Below are 17,131 nucleotides of genomic sequence, written 5' to 3'. Positions count from 1 at the left end.
CTCTGGCACTATATCCCCTCACCTGTCCCCACCACCATCTCTACCCGTCTTGTGCCACTATTCCTAACCTCCCTCCTCTTCTCTAGCTATCCATCTCTAAAAAGATCACAGCAATCCACAGCCTCTTCATAGGTTATTCCCTCCAGCTCCTGCCTCTCTCAGTGACCTGGATCCCTTCCTTTGACAATGCCCATACAACTGCCTTCTCTTATGAAGGCCTCTCCTTCTCTTTCACTCCCCACTCTGGATCACACCATGGTGAAGATGCTGGTCTTCTGATCTCCTGTTCCTGTCACTTCCAATCCCTCCCACCTCCCCATCCCACTCCTCCACCTCTTCTGAACACTGCTGCATTCAACTCTTCTCTCCTCCTCCTCCTCCACTTTACTGTCCACCCAACTCATCCCCATCAGCCCTGCTCTGAGATTTTGACTCCGAGTTCCCTCTATTCCTCTCCTTGCAATCTCCCACACCCATTTTTGGTGACATTAACTTCCATGATAACCTATCTGCCCCTTAAGCTGCATGTTTCCTCATCCTCTCCACTTCATTAAACCTGTAGCCCTAGATACACTCTCCCACTCACCATAAGGGCTGTTCAATTGACTTGGTCTTCACCAAGTACTGCTCTCTTTTTAATCTCTGCTGCTGAGTTCCCCCTCTCAGACCACCACCTGTTCTCTTTCGCCATTGTTCCTCATTGTCACTTGGCAACATGACTGGAAGTTCCAGTCCTTCATCACTAATGGCTTCTCATCTGCTCTCTGCATCTCTCCCCTGGCTTCCCTTTGTTTGTAGCAGCAAACGTAAGTAGGCATGGCAGAATTCAAATTTTTTTGTTGTAATTTTGACAGATAATATCTATGTTTATTTCTAAGCTTCTCTTCCTGATTTTTATCAATTAAAATTTTCAGTTACATGAAATTAGGAGTTTTCAGCATTTTTTCTATTTAAAATTTCACAGCTACCAAAAAACTAGGAGGCGGGAATGTAGCTGTTAAGATTCAAGTAGTTAATATTTAATAACTGTTAAAACACAAACTGTCAACATCACATGCCAAAACATACAAAGATAAATATCAAACTCTCATAAGTTCTCAAGCTTACATTGCCCATTTGTAAATTTTGATCATCACAGCTAGAAATATTTTTGTCAAGTTTGTATGTATATGGTAAAAAAATAGACATTTACTGATAAAAATCTAATGCTACCAAGCCTAAAACTGCTTATCACTTTCTGAGCCCTCTGAACTTCCCCACCCTACCTAGCATCTCATTCCCTATCCTGCCTCTGATCAACCCATGATGCCAGCCTGCATTACCCATTTGTTAAGTTTTCAAACCAAGAACCTTTGTGTTCCCTGTGACACTTGCTATGAGCTCCCTTTAAACATGCACAAAGCCACCTTACTAACTTGTTTTCAAAACGCTGCTTAAAGCTCTCCTTTGCCATAATGCCTACAGAAAAAAAACTGACAATAGTTGTGTGGCTGCTGCTGCACTGATACTGCTGCCTACAATGCTGACCAATGCTGTCTCACCGTTTCCTTGTCCTCACCCCACCTCGCTGCCTGTATCCATCGGTTATATCTCGTCTTATTACTTAGATTGTAAGCTTCTTAATGCATGGACTGTCTTTTTGTTCTGTGTACCACACCACACACAACGGGGTCCTGATCCATGATTAGGACTCCTACATGATGTGGAAATACAAACGAAAAATAATAAATGCTGCAGGCACATCTTCTTAAAAGAGCTGCTGAAGAAGTATATAGTGTTGGGGAATATTAAGTATTATGGAGATTTGGTTTATTTGGGCTGCCTTGTTCCCTAGCTTTTTAAATATACAGGATTGCTGATTCTTTCTCTGATTTGATATATTTTTAAATATATGTCAGAGGCTCCTAGAGCAGTTAGACAGACAAGTTTATAAAACAACAGTAATGAGATGCCCAACACTTTCAGTTATTAAAAAAAAAATAAGACCCCAAGAATATTTTGAGAGGCTCTAAACATCTCCATTTTTTGCAGCAGGCCTTTGAAATTCAGCAGAGACGTGGCCCTCAGATTAGGGACTTTTCTTCCCTTCTCCCATTAAGTTCTGTTCAGATCTGGCAGAGCTATAAACTGTTAAAAGTCACCATTTCCCTTCTGTTACTTGTGTTCCATGGGAAATTTTGGCAGCATACAAAAGTAACTAACAAACCACTCTGAAGAGTCAGGCCCACACATTTACCAAGCAGCAGCAGCACCACCATACCACCACCACCACACACTACCTGGAAACATCTAGCAGTTGTTGGAGCAGCTGTAGCAATTGGGGGGTTGGGGGGGAGGGGAGAGGAGAGAGGGCGCATGCACGCACACCAGACACAGCAATGTTGGACTCCTGCACCATCCCCTTTAGCACATGTCCCAGCTCCTCTCTGGGGGCACCAAAAAAGGGAAGGCGCTCTCTCAGACCCAGTGGAGAAGAAATGGAGAGCCAGGCCAGATTCCCCACATAAACCTCCTTGGACCCAGCACACAGCATTAGCTGTCCATCCGTCTTTCTGGGATAACGTCCTTCTTATGCTACCAGCTAACATGATTAGCCCTGTGTCTCAACTGGTAGAACTCTGTTGCAGTGCCGAAGATTCATGGTTCAAACCCTGCTGATGATCTATGATGAGGGGTTTGTTACAGTTGTAACTAACAAAATGTATTTGTTTTAAACTTTTTCCTGTTAAAAACCCCTTGGAAGTTACATTAAAAAACTACTTTAAAAGAAAGTTATTTAGGTTGCAAAGTCTAGCCCGAGTGTTAAGAAATGTCAGAATCTAGGTTGCATGTGCAAACTTAGTTTGCTCCCTTATATGCATGCATTGCAATACAGTCTTTAATTACCCTTCTTTTTCCCCACAGCACTCTTTCTTCACTCAGTGCATAGGATGGATGCAGAAGGGACAGAACTAAGGCTACTTGGGCAACCAGAAATCTAGCTTTTTCTATTTTTGCATGCTTGACTTTTCAATCTAAATAGCTTGTTTTCAAAGTAGTTTTAATATGTAATTTTATATTAATTTTATCTAGTGTATAATATGGTATAGTACCAATATTTATATTTAGCATGCTGCAAGCTTCCACTTTGTTTTACTTACTGGCTGAGTAGAGAAGACTAATAGCTTCCGTCCTAAATAACTTCTTTTAATTACTTTAGATAAAAAGTTACAAATATCCATGTGCTGAGATGATATAGTAAATATATAAAGACAAAATTTTCAACCAACTAAATAATTTAACGCAAATTCTCTTTCAGTTTGGTTTACTCATGGTCTCAAAGCTTTAACAAATATTAGGACACTACGAATGCTCCAATATTTATTAAAAATGTAAGAGTCCACCATTTCACTAAAATACTGAAGTATATAGATATTATTTCTATAGCATTTAGTTTTCTTATTTTTGAGGTGAATTTATAACCTTACAGAAGTCACATACAAAATGATTAGAGATTTATTTTCCCTTACCTTCTGAATTTCAGAATTGTGCATAATTTGGTCTGGCTGCATTCAATGTCCTAAGTTAGCACTATTACACAATATCTATATATAAAAATTGTATTTACTACCTCCTCTTCTGCCGTCTCTGCCGTGTTAAGTTCATGCTTTTGACAGTACGGACCTTCTTTCCAAGCTTCAGTATCACCACAATCACAGAAACCTCCTCCGCCTGATGTTGTCATCTGAAGTTGTTTAAAACACACAAAACTGTATGCATGTGCAAGATCTATGTATACTGAAAGCACCAATACATTAACCTTTATGTTGTTAGAGATTTTCCTGTATGCTACTCAAATAAATATGGTAAAAACATGTCAATACATCCTTCATCTGTTTTTTTTTAAACACTTTTTCAATTATATTGTTAAAGTAACTCTAGAGCATAGGCATGGGCAGGTCGCATACAGCATAGGATGTATTTATAGAACACAGAAATTACAAGCATATGTTTATTCTGAATCAGTCACAGATGGCTGGTCTGATTTTATTTTTATTTTTTAAATAGAATCTTTTTTATTCAAATTCCAATATTTAAAATTTTTGCATTATAATGTCGTTTATAAACGGTACACTTAGTTTTCAAAACAAATTGTATACTGCTACATCCTACTATACAGGGACATCTGAGGGATAGTCCGTAGAGTTTGAGGGCCACATTTATAACAACTGGCTTCTGTTACACTTACTAAAGTTGATAGTGAAAAAAATTGTGTACAGTGTTGTGACCCAAAGAGCTCTGCATAGCTCAAAAGCCTGTGTCTCTGACCAGCAGAAGTCGGTCTAATATTACCTCGCTCACCTTGTCTCTCTAATGACAAATATGTGCATGTGTACACTGCACTGCTCTATTTCCACACTGTTAGTTCATTTTAAAATTAAAAGCTCTTGAAATAAGTATTGAATACAATTCTTTCCTAAATCACAATTGTGAATGGAGTTCATAAATACATATGATTCTGACACCTATTTTTGATGCACAGATTCTTCACAGTACACATTCTCCTTTTCTGTCTAGTCATGGTGCTCAGGTCTCTTTTCATTTTGACAGAATACTTTACACCTCCAAAAACCTCTATTCCTGTTTCATATTGCATTACTAGTTATTAAATTAAGAGTGCATACTAACACCCTCCACAATAGGAAACGTAAGTATGCTATCACAGGGTATTGAGAAAGGAAAAGAAGTTCTCTCCACTTGTTTCATCTGTAACACTTTTACAGAAATTCTATTACAGACTTGACAATACCAAAGAAACGGACTAATATGTAAAGACTAATTAAGTAAATACTTGTGCTAGTTAAAAGGAACATCAAGTTTAAAAAAATATACTCACCTGTACTACTAACAGTACTGTAGATTAAAGAAGCTTAAATTTTTATTTTACTCATTTCAGCTGTGTGTATTTACTTTCATATTTCACTCAGCTTGACAAACTAATCTATGTCACTTTTCTTTCTAGAGTTTCATTTTCTCTCTCTGATGCAGAGGGCCCTACCAAATTCACGACCATGAAAAACACTTTATGGACTGTGAAATCTGGTCTTTTGTGTGCTTTTACCCTATACTGTACAGATTTCACAGGGTAGACCAGCATTTCTCAAATTGGGGGTTCTGACCCAAAAGGGAGTTGTAGATGGGTCACAAAGTTCAGTTCAAAGTATCAGCCCATAGTTTGCGTACTCCACCAATATGAGCACGGGGGCCCGGCTCCACCAAAGTTCAGAGCCAGGTCTCTCCCCGGCCCCGCCTGCTGCCCCCACGCACCTTCCCCGGAGCATCCCTCTGGCCCCGCCTGCCACCCCCAAGCAATTTGAAAGGGCCCGGGGCCCCCACCACCACCACCGGCAGTGTAAAGGGGCTAAGGTGGCTTCCTGCCTGCCTACTCCACTTCCGGAAGCAGCCAGCCTGTCCCTGCAGCCCTGGGAGGTGAGGGGGGCATGTCTCTGTGTGCTGCCCCCACCCCAAGCTGCAGCCAATGGGAGCTGCAGGTGCGGTGCCTGCGGGCAGCGGCACATGGAAACCCCTCATAGGAGCTGCTGCCAGAGGGGGGTGTGGGTCACTTCTGGGAGCCGTCCAAGGTAAGCGCTGCACCCCCTCCCACACCCCAACCCCCCTGTCCCAGCCCAGAGCCCGCACCCAAACTCCCTCCCAGAGCCCATCCCCCACACCCTCGCCTGCACCCCAACCCCCTGCCCCAGCCCAGAGCCCAACCCCTCACCCTTCCTGCACCCAAAACTCCCCCCCAGAGCCTTAGGCAGGTAGGGGCTGGGGGGGGGGGGGAGGAGGGAAGAGAGACTTGGACCCATTCTGGGCACCACCAAAAATTATACAAACCTGCCGCCCCGACAAGGTTATTTTAGGGGGGTTGCAATATTGCCACCCTTACTTCTGTGCTGCCTTCAGAGCTGGGTGGCCGGAGAGCGGCAGCTGTTGGCCAGGCGCCCAGCTCTGAAGGCGGAGCCCCGTCAGCAGCAGTACAGAAGTAAGGGTGGCAATACCATACCATGTCACTTTTACTTCCGTGCTGTTGCCTTCAGAGCTGGGCAACCAGAGAGTGTCAGCTGCTGACTGAGGGCCCAGCTCTGCAGGCAGCAGCGCAGAAGTAAGGGTAGCAGTACTGCAACACCCCCACACAATAACCTTGCAACACCCTCACAAGTCCTTTTTGGATCTGGACGGCTACAATTACAACACCATGACATTTCAGATTTAAATAGCTGAAATCAAGACTTTTACGATTTTTAAAATCCTATGACCGTGAAACTGACCAAAATGGACCATGAATTTGGTCAGTCCCTACTCATGCATTCACAAATTTCTGTTGTGCAGGAATTCGTGGCAGTGCAGAAGTATGTTTAAATCTAAGAAACCAAAATGTTCCTTTTTTTAAAGCTAACTTCTCTCACTCGTACGTTTGTTCAACACCTTTTAAAAAAAAAAAACCAGCCTAAATATAGTGCCCAAACTAAGTGAAACTATGTCTAACACAGTGATTTTCAACCTGTGGTCTGCAGACCCCTGGGGATCTGCACACTATGTCTAAAGTGTCTGCATAAAGTAACCATGAAAATAAAGTTTTAGACTCCAGAAAGGGCATTCCATTTTTCTGATCAATCAAAAATATGTGAATACCCCCACCTCCAGGTCAAAATCTGAAAGTGCCATTACCATAGAAGCCCACAGTTTAGTGCCCTTTCTCACACTGCGCTCAATGCCATGCTGAGCATATGCAACACTTATAGTTGAATTCTGTTCAGTCAGTTTTCAGTCCCAGATTTCTATGGTAGGGGTCTGTGGATCACAGGTTGAATTTTCAAAGGGGTCTGTACCTCAATTTGAAATTTTTTAGGGGTCCACAAATGAAAAAGGTTGAAAACCACAAGTTTAACATAATAAAACTAACTCCAGTTTATGTTTAATTTAGAATTGTGAATATATTTAAGATTAAAGTGTAGGAACACTATAATAATTTGCTCAGTGGTTTCAAATATTAACTAAGTCTTGTTAAAGCTAAGCTTTTAAACTGAGGTTACAACTCCCAGGTCTGATAAGTTTACACTGCACATTTTTCATTCCAACCATACTGTGCATGTATATTCGTATGCACACTTTATTTTGAAATACATACACACTCTTAAATATAAATTATATACTGGAACTCTGAATATACCCATTCATAAGAGAAATATTATACCCAATTCATATACTCCAATAAGATTACTAACCCTGTATCGATGCTCTCTATGAATACTTCCCAAAAAGCACTCCATACATAACACACAAGTTGGGTCAACTGCACAGTCTCTGTAAACAAACAGAGGAAAAAATTAAACATAAAAAATATTACTTTAGCTTTTAACTATGCATCTCACAACAGTTTATTTTCAAAATACATGAATGTGAGCCTTCTTGCTAAACTGTTTGCTATTCAGAAATGGGATAGAATTTCCTCTCATTGTCTTATCAAAAACTATTCCCAGAGCAGGAATGGCTATGAAAAACAGCCTGGGCAGTAGGCCTGGAAAAGCATTTGGGTAATGTACATATTACCTTCAGTAGATGAAACAAGTACATTAACTGGTAACCCAGCTATGTTACCAGATTCAAACCTGTTTTTAAGGTATAGGAAGCAAGTTTTCTCAGGATATAGGATGCAAGTGCTAGACATGGCCCTAAATAATCAGTGCAAATAGATTTTCATCACACCTTGATATGAAACTTTTACATGCAAAAGGATTAGGAACCAACTCTTTGCTTCTAAGTTTAGTCCTACAATCTTCTAATGAGTTCCAAGAACAAGATTTTCACAACAACCAGAAGGTCAAGGACCACTTAGAGAAGGCAAACACTTTTTACAGGTACTAACTGTATCACTTGGATATACCACCTCTAGAAAATAGGTGAACGGCTGAACAAGGCAATTGTATATTACATATAGCCAAACATTTGAAAAAAAACAAATCACAAGAATGATCAATGATATATTGACACTATAGGCAACTGACTGACAGCCACTGAGATAGATTCAGGGAGTCAGATTTCAAAACGGAAAAATAAAGACCACCTAAAAAAATATCTGGAGAGAAACTAAGGATTTCCTGAGATGTCCATCAGGAAAGAATATAAAACAAGAACTCACATGAACTAATCCCTTATTTGATTTAAAAAAAGAAACCGACTATGAAGCACCTACTATATTCTTAATTCCATTTTGCCCAATTAATCAGTATTAGTAGAGGGATAATCATGGATCCGCAGCATAAATATACATAAATATTACCAATACTATTTTTTGTTTACATTAGTTTATTTTAAGTGCAAATTTAATTAGTGGGGAAAACACAAACCTGTGACTAATCCCAGCAAGCTGTTTTGTTCTGAATAACTTACATTTGTATAACCTCTTGTTTCTGGTTACAGGCAGTCAATTATTTTTATTATATTGTGTAGGGGGAAATTAACTGTTTAATAATCATGGGATTTTTAAAAATGCACATGGCCATTCACCAGCAGTTATAAAGATGATTTATTTGGCAAGTATGGAAACCTAACATCCATTGCTGCAGGTCTACAAGCTTCTTAAAAATAAATAAATAAAAATAATATTTTTCAGGTCCTCATACTTTTAGAGTATTTCATGGATTACAAAAAATAAAAAAAATTGTATCCTGGAGGGTTTAAGAAAAAGATTATTCTCCCCCATTTGCCGCCAACTATGAAGTATAAGCTATTAAGTACAAAAGGATTCTCAGGAACAATATATGTACTATAGCCCTAGCAGAAAAGTAGAGACTCAATCCTGATATGCACAAATCACTTTTCCATATTGAAAACTGCAAAGATCAACCATATTGGTGTACCTGAACTATTTTTCACATTTTCTGCTGAGATAAAGATACCAAGTGAATTTAAACAGTAAAACTATCATTCTCTGACGATTGTATCAAGGAACTGCATTTTTCCATGCTTTCCTATAACACTGGCTATTGTTGTCTTAATATCTTGAGATGTTGGTGTTGAAAATACAGGTTTGGAAGAAGTTACTCTAATTCCCACAGGGCAGTTTTCATCAGCTCAAGTAAGGGAAATTTCATTTTTCTGGGCTAGAAAGAGTAAGAATGACTTTATAGCCCAGTGATTAGGAATTAGATTTGATTTTTTTCAGGCTAGATTCACAAAAGTATTTAGGAGCTACTCACAAAACCAAAGGTGGTAAGATGGTTCTGCTGCCACTACCACCCTTACACCCCATAGTCCAGTGGTTAGGTTGCTCACCCAGAATGTGGGAGATCCAGCTTCAACTCCCCACTGGGACTTGAATCCAGATTTCCATATCCCAGGTGAGACCCCCCTGTGTCTCAATATCTCCTGTTGAAGCTGCTCCACTTTGTATAAAAAATTATTCATCAATCCAGAGAGGGAGAATGACACTAACCAGGGGGTAAGGGGCGGGAGGGAAAGCAGCCTCACCCCGGTTCCAGTCCCTGCTCCAATTAATAATTAATACAAAACGAAACAGCTTCAACAGGGGAGACTCAGAGACCCATCCCATAATAACCAATAGCCTGGTTATTAGGGCAATCACCTGGGATATAGGAAACATGGGTTCAAGTCCCAGATCCTGGGCTATTGGGTAAAAAGGGGGCACCACCATGCCCACCACCTCCTCAGTTTTGTGAATCTAGACCAAAATATCATTTGCTTTTATTGAAAAAAGTTTAAATTGCCAAAACATGTTTTGTTTCAGCTCAAATAAAATGTTTCATTTGACCCAAAATGAAGCTTTTCCCCCAACTTTGCAATTAGATGAAATTCAAAAAGTAACTCAGTTTTGAGTTGACTCAAAATAATTTTTCCCTTTGAACTGCCAGCAAACTGAAAAAAAATCAGATATTCACACAACTCAATTTATGACCCTACGTCCTTCACTAGCTTGCTGCAATAGTGAGGCAGAAGAAAATCTGCTTGTAGGTACTTATTTCCACACTTGCTCAGCACTTTAGCCAGTACTGAGTTTCTGATAGTGGAGTGGATTTGATAGTCCACATTCTCCCCCAGCTTTCTCCAATGGCCAGCATTCTCCAATGGCTCAGTGAAAAGGGGAACGGAGACACAGAGGACAGGTGCAAAAGACAAAAAATTAAGACCCCCAAATATCCCAGAATGAGAAAAGGGGAATGACAGAACAGAAATAAATTGCTTAAATTTAGGATAAGCTTATTATTCATGGTTTCAGAGTAGCAGCCATGTTAGTCTGTATTCGCAAAAAGAAAAGGAGTACTTGTGGTACCTTAGAGACTAACCAATTTATTTAAGCATAATTTTTCAAGTAACCGGAAGTGTGCTAAGCACTTCATAAAATAAGAAGTATTATCGTTGATAAAGGCAAAATAATGCCGATTGGAAAACATAAGCCCAACTATACACACAAAATGATTGGGTCTAAATTAGCTTTACCATTCCAGAAAGACATCTTTGAGTCACTGTGGACAACTCTCTGAAAACATCTCCTCAGTGTACAGCAACAGTCAAAAAAGATGACAATGTTAGGAACCATTAAGAAAGGGATAGATAAGATGGCAGTAAATATGCTCACACCTTGAATTCTGCATGCAGTTTTGGTCATCCCGTGTCAAAAAAGATATTAGAATTGGAAAAGATAAAGAGAAGGGCAACAAAAATGATTGAAGGTATGGAACAGCTTCCATATGAAGAGATTAAAAAGACTGGGACTATTCAGCTTAGAAAAGGACGACTAAAGGGGGAATATGATAGAGATCTATAAAATCATGAATGCTGTGGAGAAAGTGAATAAGGAAGTGTTATTTACTCCTTAACATAACACAAGAACCAGGGATCATCCAATGAAATTAATAGGCAGCAGATTTAAAACAAACAAAAGGAAGTACTTCTTCACACAACACTGTCAACCTGTGGAACTCGTTGCCAGAGGATGCTGTGAAGGCCAAAACCATAACTGGGTTCAAAAAATAAATTAGATAAGTTCATGAAGGATAGGTCCATCAGTGGCTATTAGCCAAGATGGTCAGGTACACAACCCCATGCTCTGGGTGTCCTTCGGCCTCCGACTGCCAGGTGTGCTGGGGCTGGGTGAAAGGGGACGGATCATTTGATGATTGCCATTCTGTTCATTCCCTTTTAAAGCATCTGGCATTGGGCACTGTCAGATGACATGATACTGGGCTAGACAGACCACTGGTCTGACCCAGTATGACCATTCTAATGTGGTTCTTGTGCTGAAAATGTACAAAGGTTAACATAGCAAAAAATGGGAAAGGAACAAGACAGACAAGGTGACAATAAAATCATAGTTCCTTTAAGTCATATACAGGTCTTGACAGTGTGTTTTTTAATATTGTTGGTAACATCCTCCTATTCACTTCTTGTAGGCTTCACAACAGAAATGAGATTTTTAAGAGACATCTGAATGGGGGTGTGGGCTTGATGAACAAGTTAGTTTCTTTTACCTATCAATCTAAATCACCACTAATTGAACTTTTCATTGGAAAATATTCAGAACACAGGCGGGACATCTGTAGATGCATGTTAAACATTTGAATTAATTAATTTCAATTTTTGCATTTAAGCCCTGGACATGATTTGACATTTATCCACCTTCCCTTCCCCTTTATCTAAGAGTATTTTTTTTTTAAATAACCAACGCTGTCATTTTCAAAAACTAAGGCTGTTTAATTATACTGATGCTGTAATTAATTTTTCTTCCTCCTAAGCCTTTAGTATGTTACCAAAAACAAACCAAACAACACCCACCATGTTCCAAGTATACTAAAAATACATATGGACAATTAACATTTTCATTAGGACAAAAATGTTTCCACCAAAAAAAGTTGAGAATTAATAATTTACGGGAATTGTAGAATTAACCTACCTGCAAGAGTATGTAGGTTCCCCCACTTTAAAAACCCGACCACAGAGATGGGAAGGTTTGTTTGCTTGCTCAAGTTTTGGAAATCCAAATGCAGGATCTTCACCACATAGATACCATTCCATTGGTCCCAGCAGTACATGTTGTGCGAGCATGTCTTCTCTTTGTGGAGCAGGGTTAGGACCCCTACAGTAAATTTTTGGTACATAGTAGGCTAGATGCAGGTATACTTCTTTAGGAAGATCAGGTGCTTGTAGCCATTTCTTTAATTAAAAAGAAAACATTAAACAAAATTACTCACAAATAAAATCAACACCACCCAGTCATAAACGTTGTAGCACCTTTCTTTTCAACCTAAGAGCTAAAGGGACACCGCAAACTTTAAAGTCAAATTTCTCTGTGAAAATTTTGCAACTACTACAGTTACAAGTAACATAGATTACTACAAATAAACCATTAGCAAAAAATTTTTTTTCCAGATTGAATATTTTGTGAATTTGACAGCACACACAGGGAGATTTTCAAAGGCACAAAGGAGAATTAGCGCCTAACTCTCAAAAATCTCCATCATAGCGTATAGTCCATTCTTTCCTTTCTGAAAGGACCTTCAAACATCAATAAAGAAGAAAATTCCTTACACTTTTTTGTTTAAAGAATCCTTTTTAAAAACAAACTCAGGACATACTGTTTAAAAGGGTAATCTGTCTGAAACTGGAATTGTTATTCCAGTTTTTAAAAGTTTCAAGTTGAACAGTGACCTTCAAAGGGTGTGTTGGCTGTATCCCCTAGAGTCAAAAATTTTCCCCCTCAATTACACAAGGTATAAAAGGTGAGATGACATATGTATATTGTAAAAGTTTGTCCCTCTCATTATATTTGTTTTATTTCAACCATGTAACTGAAGACTTTACTGTTTGCCATTTTTACTGATAATCATTACTACAGAATATAAACAACAACGAACATATACATATACTACAAGTATGCACTGATTCAGTATTGTACTGTGTATAAACCTTACCAACATGTAATTACTACTACCAAATACTTCTTGGTAACTTCAGATTATGAGAATACTAGTTAATTCATTCCGAATTAACCCAAAGATGGATGAAAAGCAAGAACTATTCATACAGAAATAACTGGTTTTAGAAACCAGATGCTATAGCTTGATCTCACTGCAATAATTTATTGTCTTAAGGACCTATATTAGAGTAGACAAACACCATTCTGAAACAATCTTAATGAAAGAGCTTAGGGTTTACCCTTATTTATATACTGTTTGCAATTTTAAATTTATATAGCAATTTTTCCATTTATGATACTCACACAGTGCCTCTTTGGAAAATGCTGAACACCTAGAACCATAGCAGAAAATTTCATATTTAAACAGTTTAGAAGCAGCTAATTTTACTGCTAGACTATTTCTGATACAATTCTTAGAACTGATGGTAGAAATTTACTCTACCCTTCCTGCCCCCAGTCCTGACTTCTCAAAGCCCTGGGAATGAAACTACTCGGTCTCCTAGTACTAAACTACCTTTGGTGCTCAGAGAACTGGAATTTTTCCAACCTGGCCCTGGGTGAAAGACTACAAAAAAAAATAATAATAAAATCCATCAACCAAAAATCTCAGAGTTACTTTGTTCTATAGTTAAACCAACCATTCTTATAAGAGACCAAAGAAACTACACTGTCTTCCCGCCCCCCCGCATCTTCTTTTCTCTCCAAGAATTTGAACTTTTTGTTCTTGTAAGCCTTCGTAATAAACAAATAAAAACTTTTTGAAAAAAAAATCTAGTCTTCCTCATTTGTGCCGAATATCTTCTACTACTGTATTGGGAACTAAATCTAATTACATTAGAATTGACCTTGCATCTCCTACGGTGTTTCTCCAAGAAGTGGGTCATTTCCAAGGCCATTTTCTGCAGTACACATAAGGTCTATTGTTTCAATTCTTTCCTTAGCCAAGTATCTTAAATTTGCTTCATCTCAACTCTATAGTATATTACTACCTTCTATCTGGAAAAACCAGAGTTCATTTTACTACAAGCTCAGACAAGTACCCAGTCAGAGAAAAATCTCATGTCCCTGGTAAGCAGCCTACCCTTCCCAATAATTGTGGTTATTCTGATACTGGTAGAAAGATTCTCTGTAAGGGTCTCACATAAACTGCTAATTTATCCTTGAAAGTCAGTGATATTTTCTAAAATTATTAACTGTTTTAATAAATCTATTTTTAATTTTGCCCTGAAGTAGGTTACATTTAGCCAAGGATACAGAACTTAATTTTCTAAATAAAACTCTGAGGCCTATCAAATCTCAGCAAGGGTTCCATTTTCAAATACATGTATGAACTGATTGCTTAATTTGTCTGACAAATATTGCAATTACACGTACAAGCTGTAGTATCTGCCCATGCAAGACAAAGCTAAATAACTAAGCTGCATATGCAAATACTAAATTTTATACAAAGTAACTGCATGTGGAAATTTTAGGCTCCAATGCCACAAGCTGCGTAGTGTCATCTCCACCCACATGCCCCATGTCTGTCCAGAGCCCCAGTGACCTCACTGGGGCTTTTAAGATTCGACTCAAGTCCCGGCTTGTCTAAACAGAAATCAGAAGCGAAGTAGTATGGACTACTAGGAGAAAGTAATGTATCCCAGAGCAGGATCAAATGAGTTTTTCCTGAACTGTCCCAAAAAGTTGGCTGACAAAATGAGTAACAGGAAAAATGTGACATAGAAATCATTTTTGGACAGTAAGAATGTTAGAATATGGCAAAGACCGCTTTACCACCAAGCAAATCTGGCAATTGGAGATCAGTAGGCAAGGCCCAGAGGCAGTTCCAGAACAGGAATACCTCTCACTCAATGAGCCTGCAAGAAGTCAACTCAACATTGCAAAGCATGTATAAGTGATTTACTTAAACATAAAACATAATTAAAAGTATATTTATGTTTCTCAAAAGATTTCCATTTCAGAAGACTGAAACTGCAATAAAACCACCACAAAGCTTGTAATTTAGTCTCTGATGTAATTACTGCATATCTGAAAGAGATCAATCCATGACTGAATTTAGGATGTAAATACCAATATGTAAAGTGATGTGTGGGAGAAAAAGGAAAAAATTACATTTTACCACAGGATGAGAGGCTCTTATCAGAAGCAAAAGGATGCATGCTCCTTTGCTGCTCCTTTCCCCAAAAGCCTTACTCTCTGGTAATAGCTTTTTGCCACCGGCAAATCAGCAACCTTTGGCATGCAACCCGCCAGGGTAAGCCCCCTGGTGGGCCGGGACAGTTTGTTTACCTGCCGCGTCCTCAGATTTGGCCGATCACAGCTCCCACTGGCTGCAGTTTGCTGCTCCAAGCCAATGGGGGCTGCAGGAAGCGGCGCGGGCCAAGTGCCATAGGTTGCCAATCCCTGCTCTAGTCCTTGTAAACGTTTTAAGAACCTGTGACAGTGACCTAGTCATGTTTATGTAGGTAAATATTTTTAAATATCCACTGTATGCAAAGTGTTTTGATTCCCCTACATTAAACACACCAGCTAAATAAAATGCAGAGAAAACATGGAACAAATCAATTTTCACAGTTGCCACCCCATACCTGCATTAAAAGAGGTAACATACATATTAGTAGAATAAAAATATTATGATAATCTGAATTACGGGAATGTCTTTTTTTCCTCCATATAAGTAATTGTAAATCTGTCATTGAAATGTACATACAAAGAGCTTTAGGCTCTGATGCTAGTTACACCCAAGAGTTCTGCACCTGAATCATGGAACTCTCATACATAAGTGCTTACAGGGCCTTGGTCCCACAAGAGAGACATTAAACACAGTGCTCTTAAATGTTTCCATGAGCATGAGAGGTCCATCATCCTGCAGTTGTACCTTAAAACTCAATGTAATAGCATAGGAAATTTTAGATATTAAACTGTTCTTACTAACATCTTCTCTTGGGCTTTTCCTCCTAATAACCCCAAACACACTTGGCACAGAACACAAAACTGCTTGCTTATGAAAGCCCCAATCCTGCAAACAGGTCCATGAGGGCAGGCCACTGCTCTCCCACAGAATCCCACTGAAATCAATGGGACGCCGTTCACGGGTCTGTACACATGAAGCTCCTTCCAAGCTTGGGACCTAAAAGCTAAGGAGGGGGAAGAAGGGAAACACTGTTTCTAAAACCTTCTCCCAAGAAATCTTAAGAACAACACTTTAAAACTGCGAAGGGAGGAGGAACCAGCCACCTGAAACACAGTCAGTTAAGAACAAGAGACGGGGCGAGTGACCGGTCTGAGAGAGGAAACAGCAGGGCGGACTCTTCCCGGCAGGGCTGTCACGCGCACAAGCCAGGCAGACGGGAGAGCGGCTTCTGCGCCTCCCTTCCAGGTCCCGTCACCCCTCGCCGGGCTTGTCACAGCAGCAAGTTCACACGCAGGGGGCAGAATGAGCCTAAGTCACGGGACCCCTTTGAACAGCCCCGCCGCAACCGCCCCTCGCCATCCAGCGCATTTACTCCCCGTCTCCCTCAGGCCTCGCCTCGCCTCCCCCCTCCCCTCCGGCAGCCCTAGAGACCGCCTCCCCCCTGCCAGCGCCGGCCGCCCCGGGCCTGGCCCTACAGACCCCCTGCCTGCCGGCCCGCCCGCCGCCCACATACCCGCCCCGCCCCGCCCCGCGGGACCGAGCCCCTAACGGGCCCGCGGGCGGACGAGCCTCACCACGGCAGCCTCCTCGGCAGAACATTCCAGCAAGTTCCTGTCAATAGCCTGAACCTCCGTCTCCAAGTCCGACGCCATCTTCCTCCCCCCTCCACCAGCACCGCCAAGTAGGTGACACCCGGAACCGGACCCAGCCGGCCTCCCTGCGGGGAGAACCCACTTCCGCTTCTCCCCCTCCCCCCGCCGCCGGGCGGCGTATAACAGCCCTCCCCCTCCCGCCACGGGGACGCCATCATGGGCCGCCGGTGCATTGTGGGGGATGTAGTTTTTCTCCTGGCGCTGGTGCTCTGTCGCTCAAGGAGGTAAGGCGGCTCTCCCCTCTGGCTGGCTGGCGTCATAACCTTCCTGCTCGCTCTCCCCTCCCCTCCCCTCCCCCACATATATGGCCCAGGGCTTTGAGGCCCTAAGCACTGCAGCTTGGCGGCATCAGGGGGCTGTGCCTCATGT

The 17,131-nt window shown here is 40.7% G+C and overlaps 1 protein-coding gene across 8 annotated transcripts in view; it reads right to left on the bottom strand.

The window, feature by feature from the left end:
- The window catches only part of UBR2 (ubiquitin protein ligase E3 component n-recognin 2), a 106,150-nt gene extending 89,328 nt beyond the window's left edge, over nt 1-16,822 (bottom strand). For 3 of the 8 annotated variants that reach the window (XM_073339015.1, XM_073339016.1, XM_073339019.1), the window contains exons 1-4: nt 16,685-16,820; nt 11,954-12,213; nt 7,269-7,347; nt 3,611-3,724 (exon numbers count right to left, since the gene is read on the bottom strand). In XM_073339015.1, the coding sequence (XP_073195116.1) occupies nt 3,611-3,724; nt 7,269-7,347; nt 11,954-12,213; nt 16,685-16,762 (531 nt within the window). In that variant the 5' untranslated portion in view covers nt 16,763-16,820. Of the gene's footprint in view, nt 1-3,610; nt 3,778-7,268; nt 7,348-11,953; nt 12,214-16,684 lie in introns of those variants that run through there. The other 5 variants (XM_073339013.1, XM_073339018.1, XM_073339011.1 and 2 more) reach the window with 3 other exon arrangements.
- Nucleotides 16,823-17,131: the final 309 nt, after the last annotated feature.

The sequence above is a fragment of the Lepidochelys kempii genome, chromosome 3 (genome assembly GCF_965140265.1).
Source record: "Lepidochelys kempii isolate rLepKem1 chromosome 3, rLepKem1.hap2, whole genome shotgun sequence".
Lineage (NCBI taxonomy): Eukaryota > Metazoa > Chordata > Testudines > Cheloniidae > Lepidochelys > Lepidochelys kempii.
This window is presented reverse-complemented; position numbering and strand designations above follow the sequence as displayed.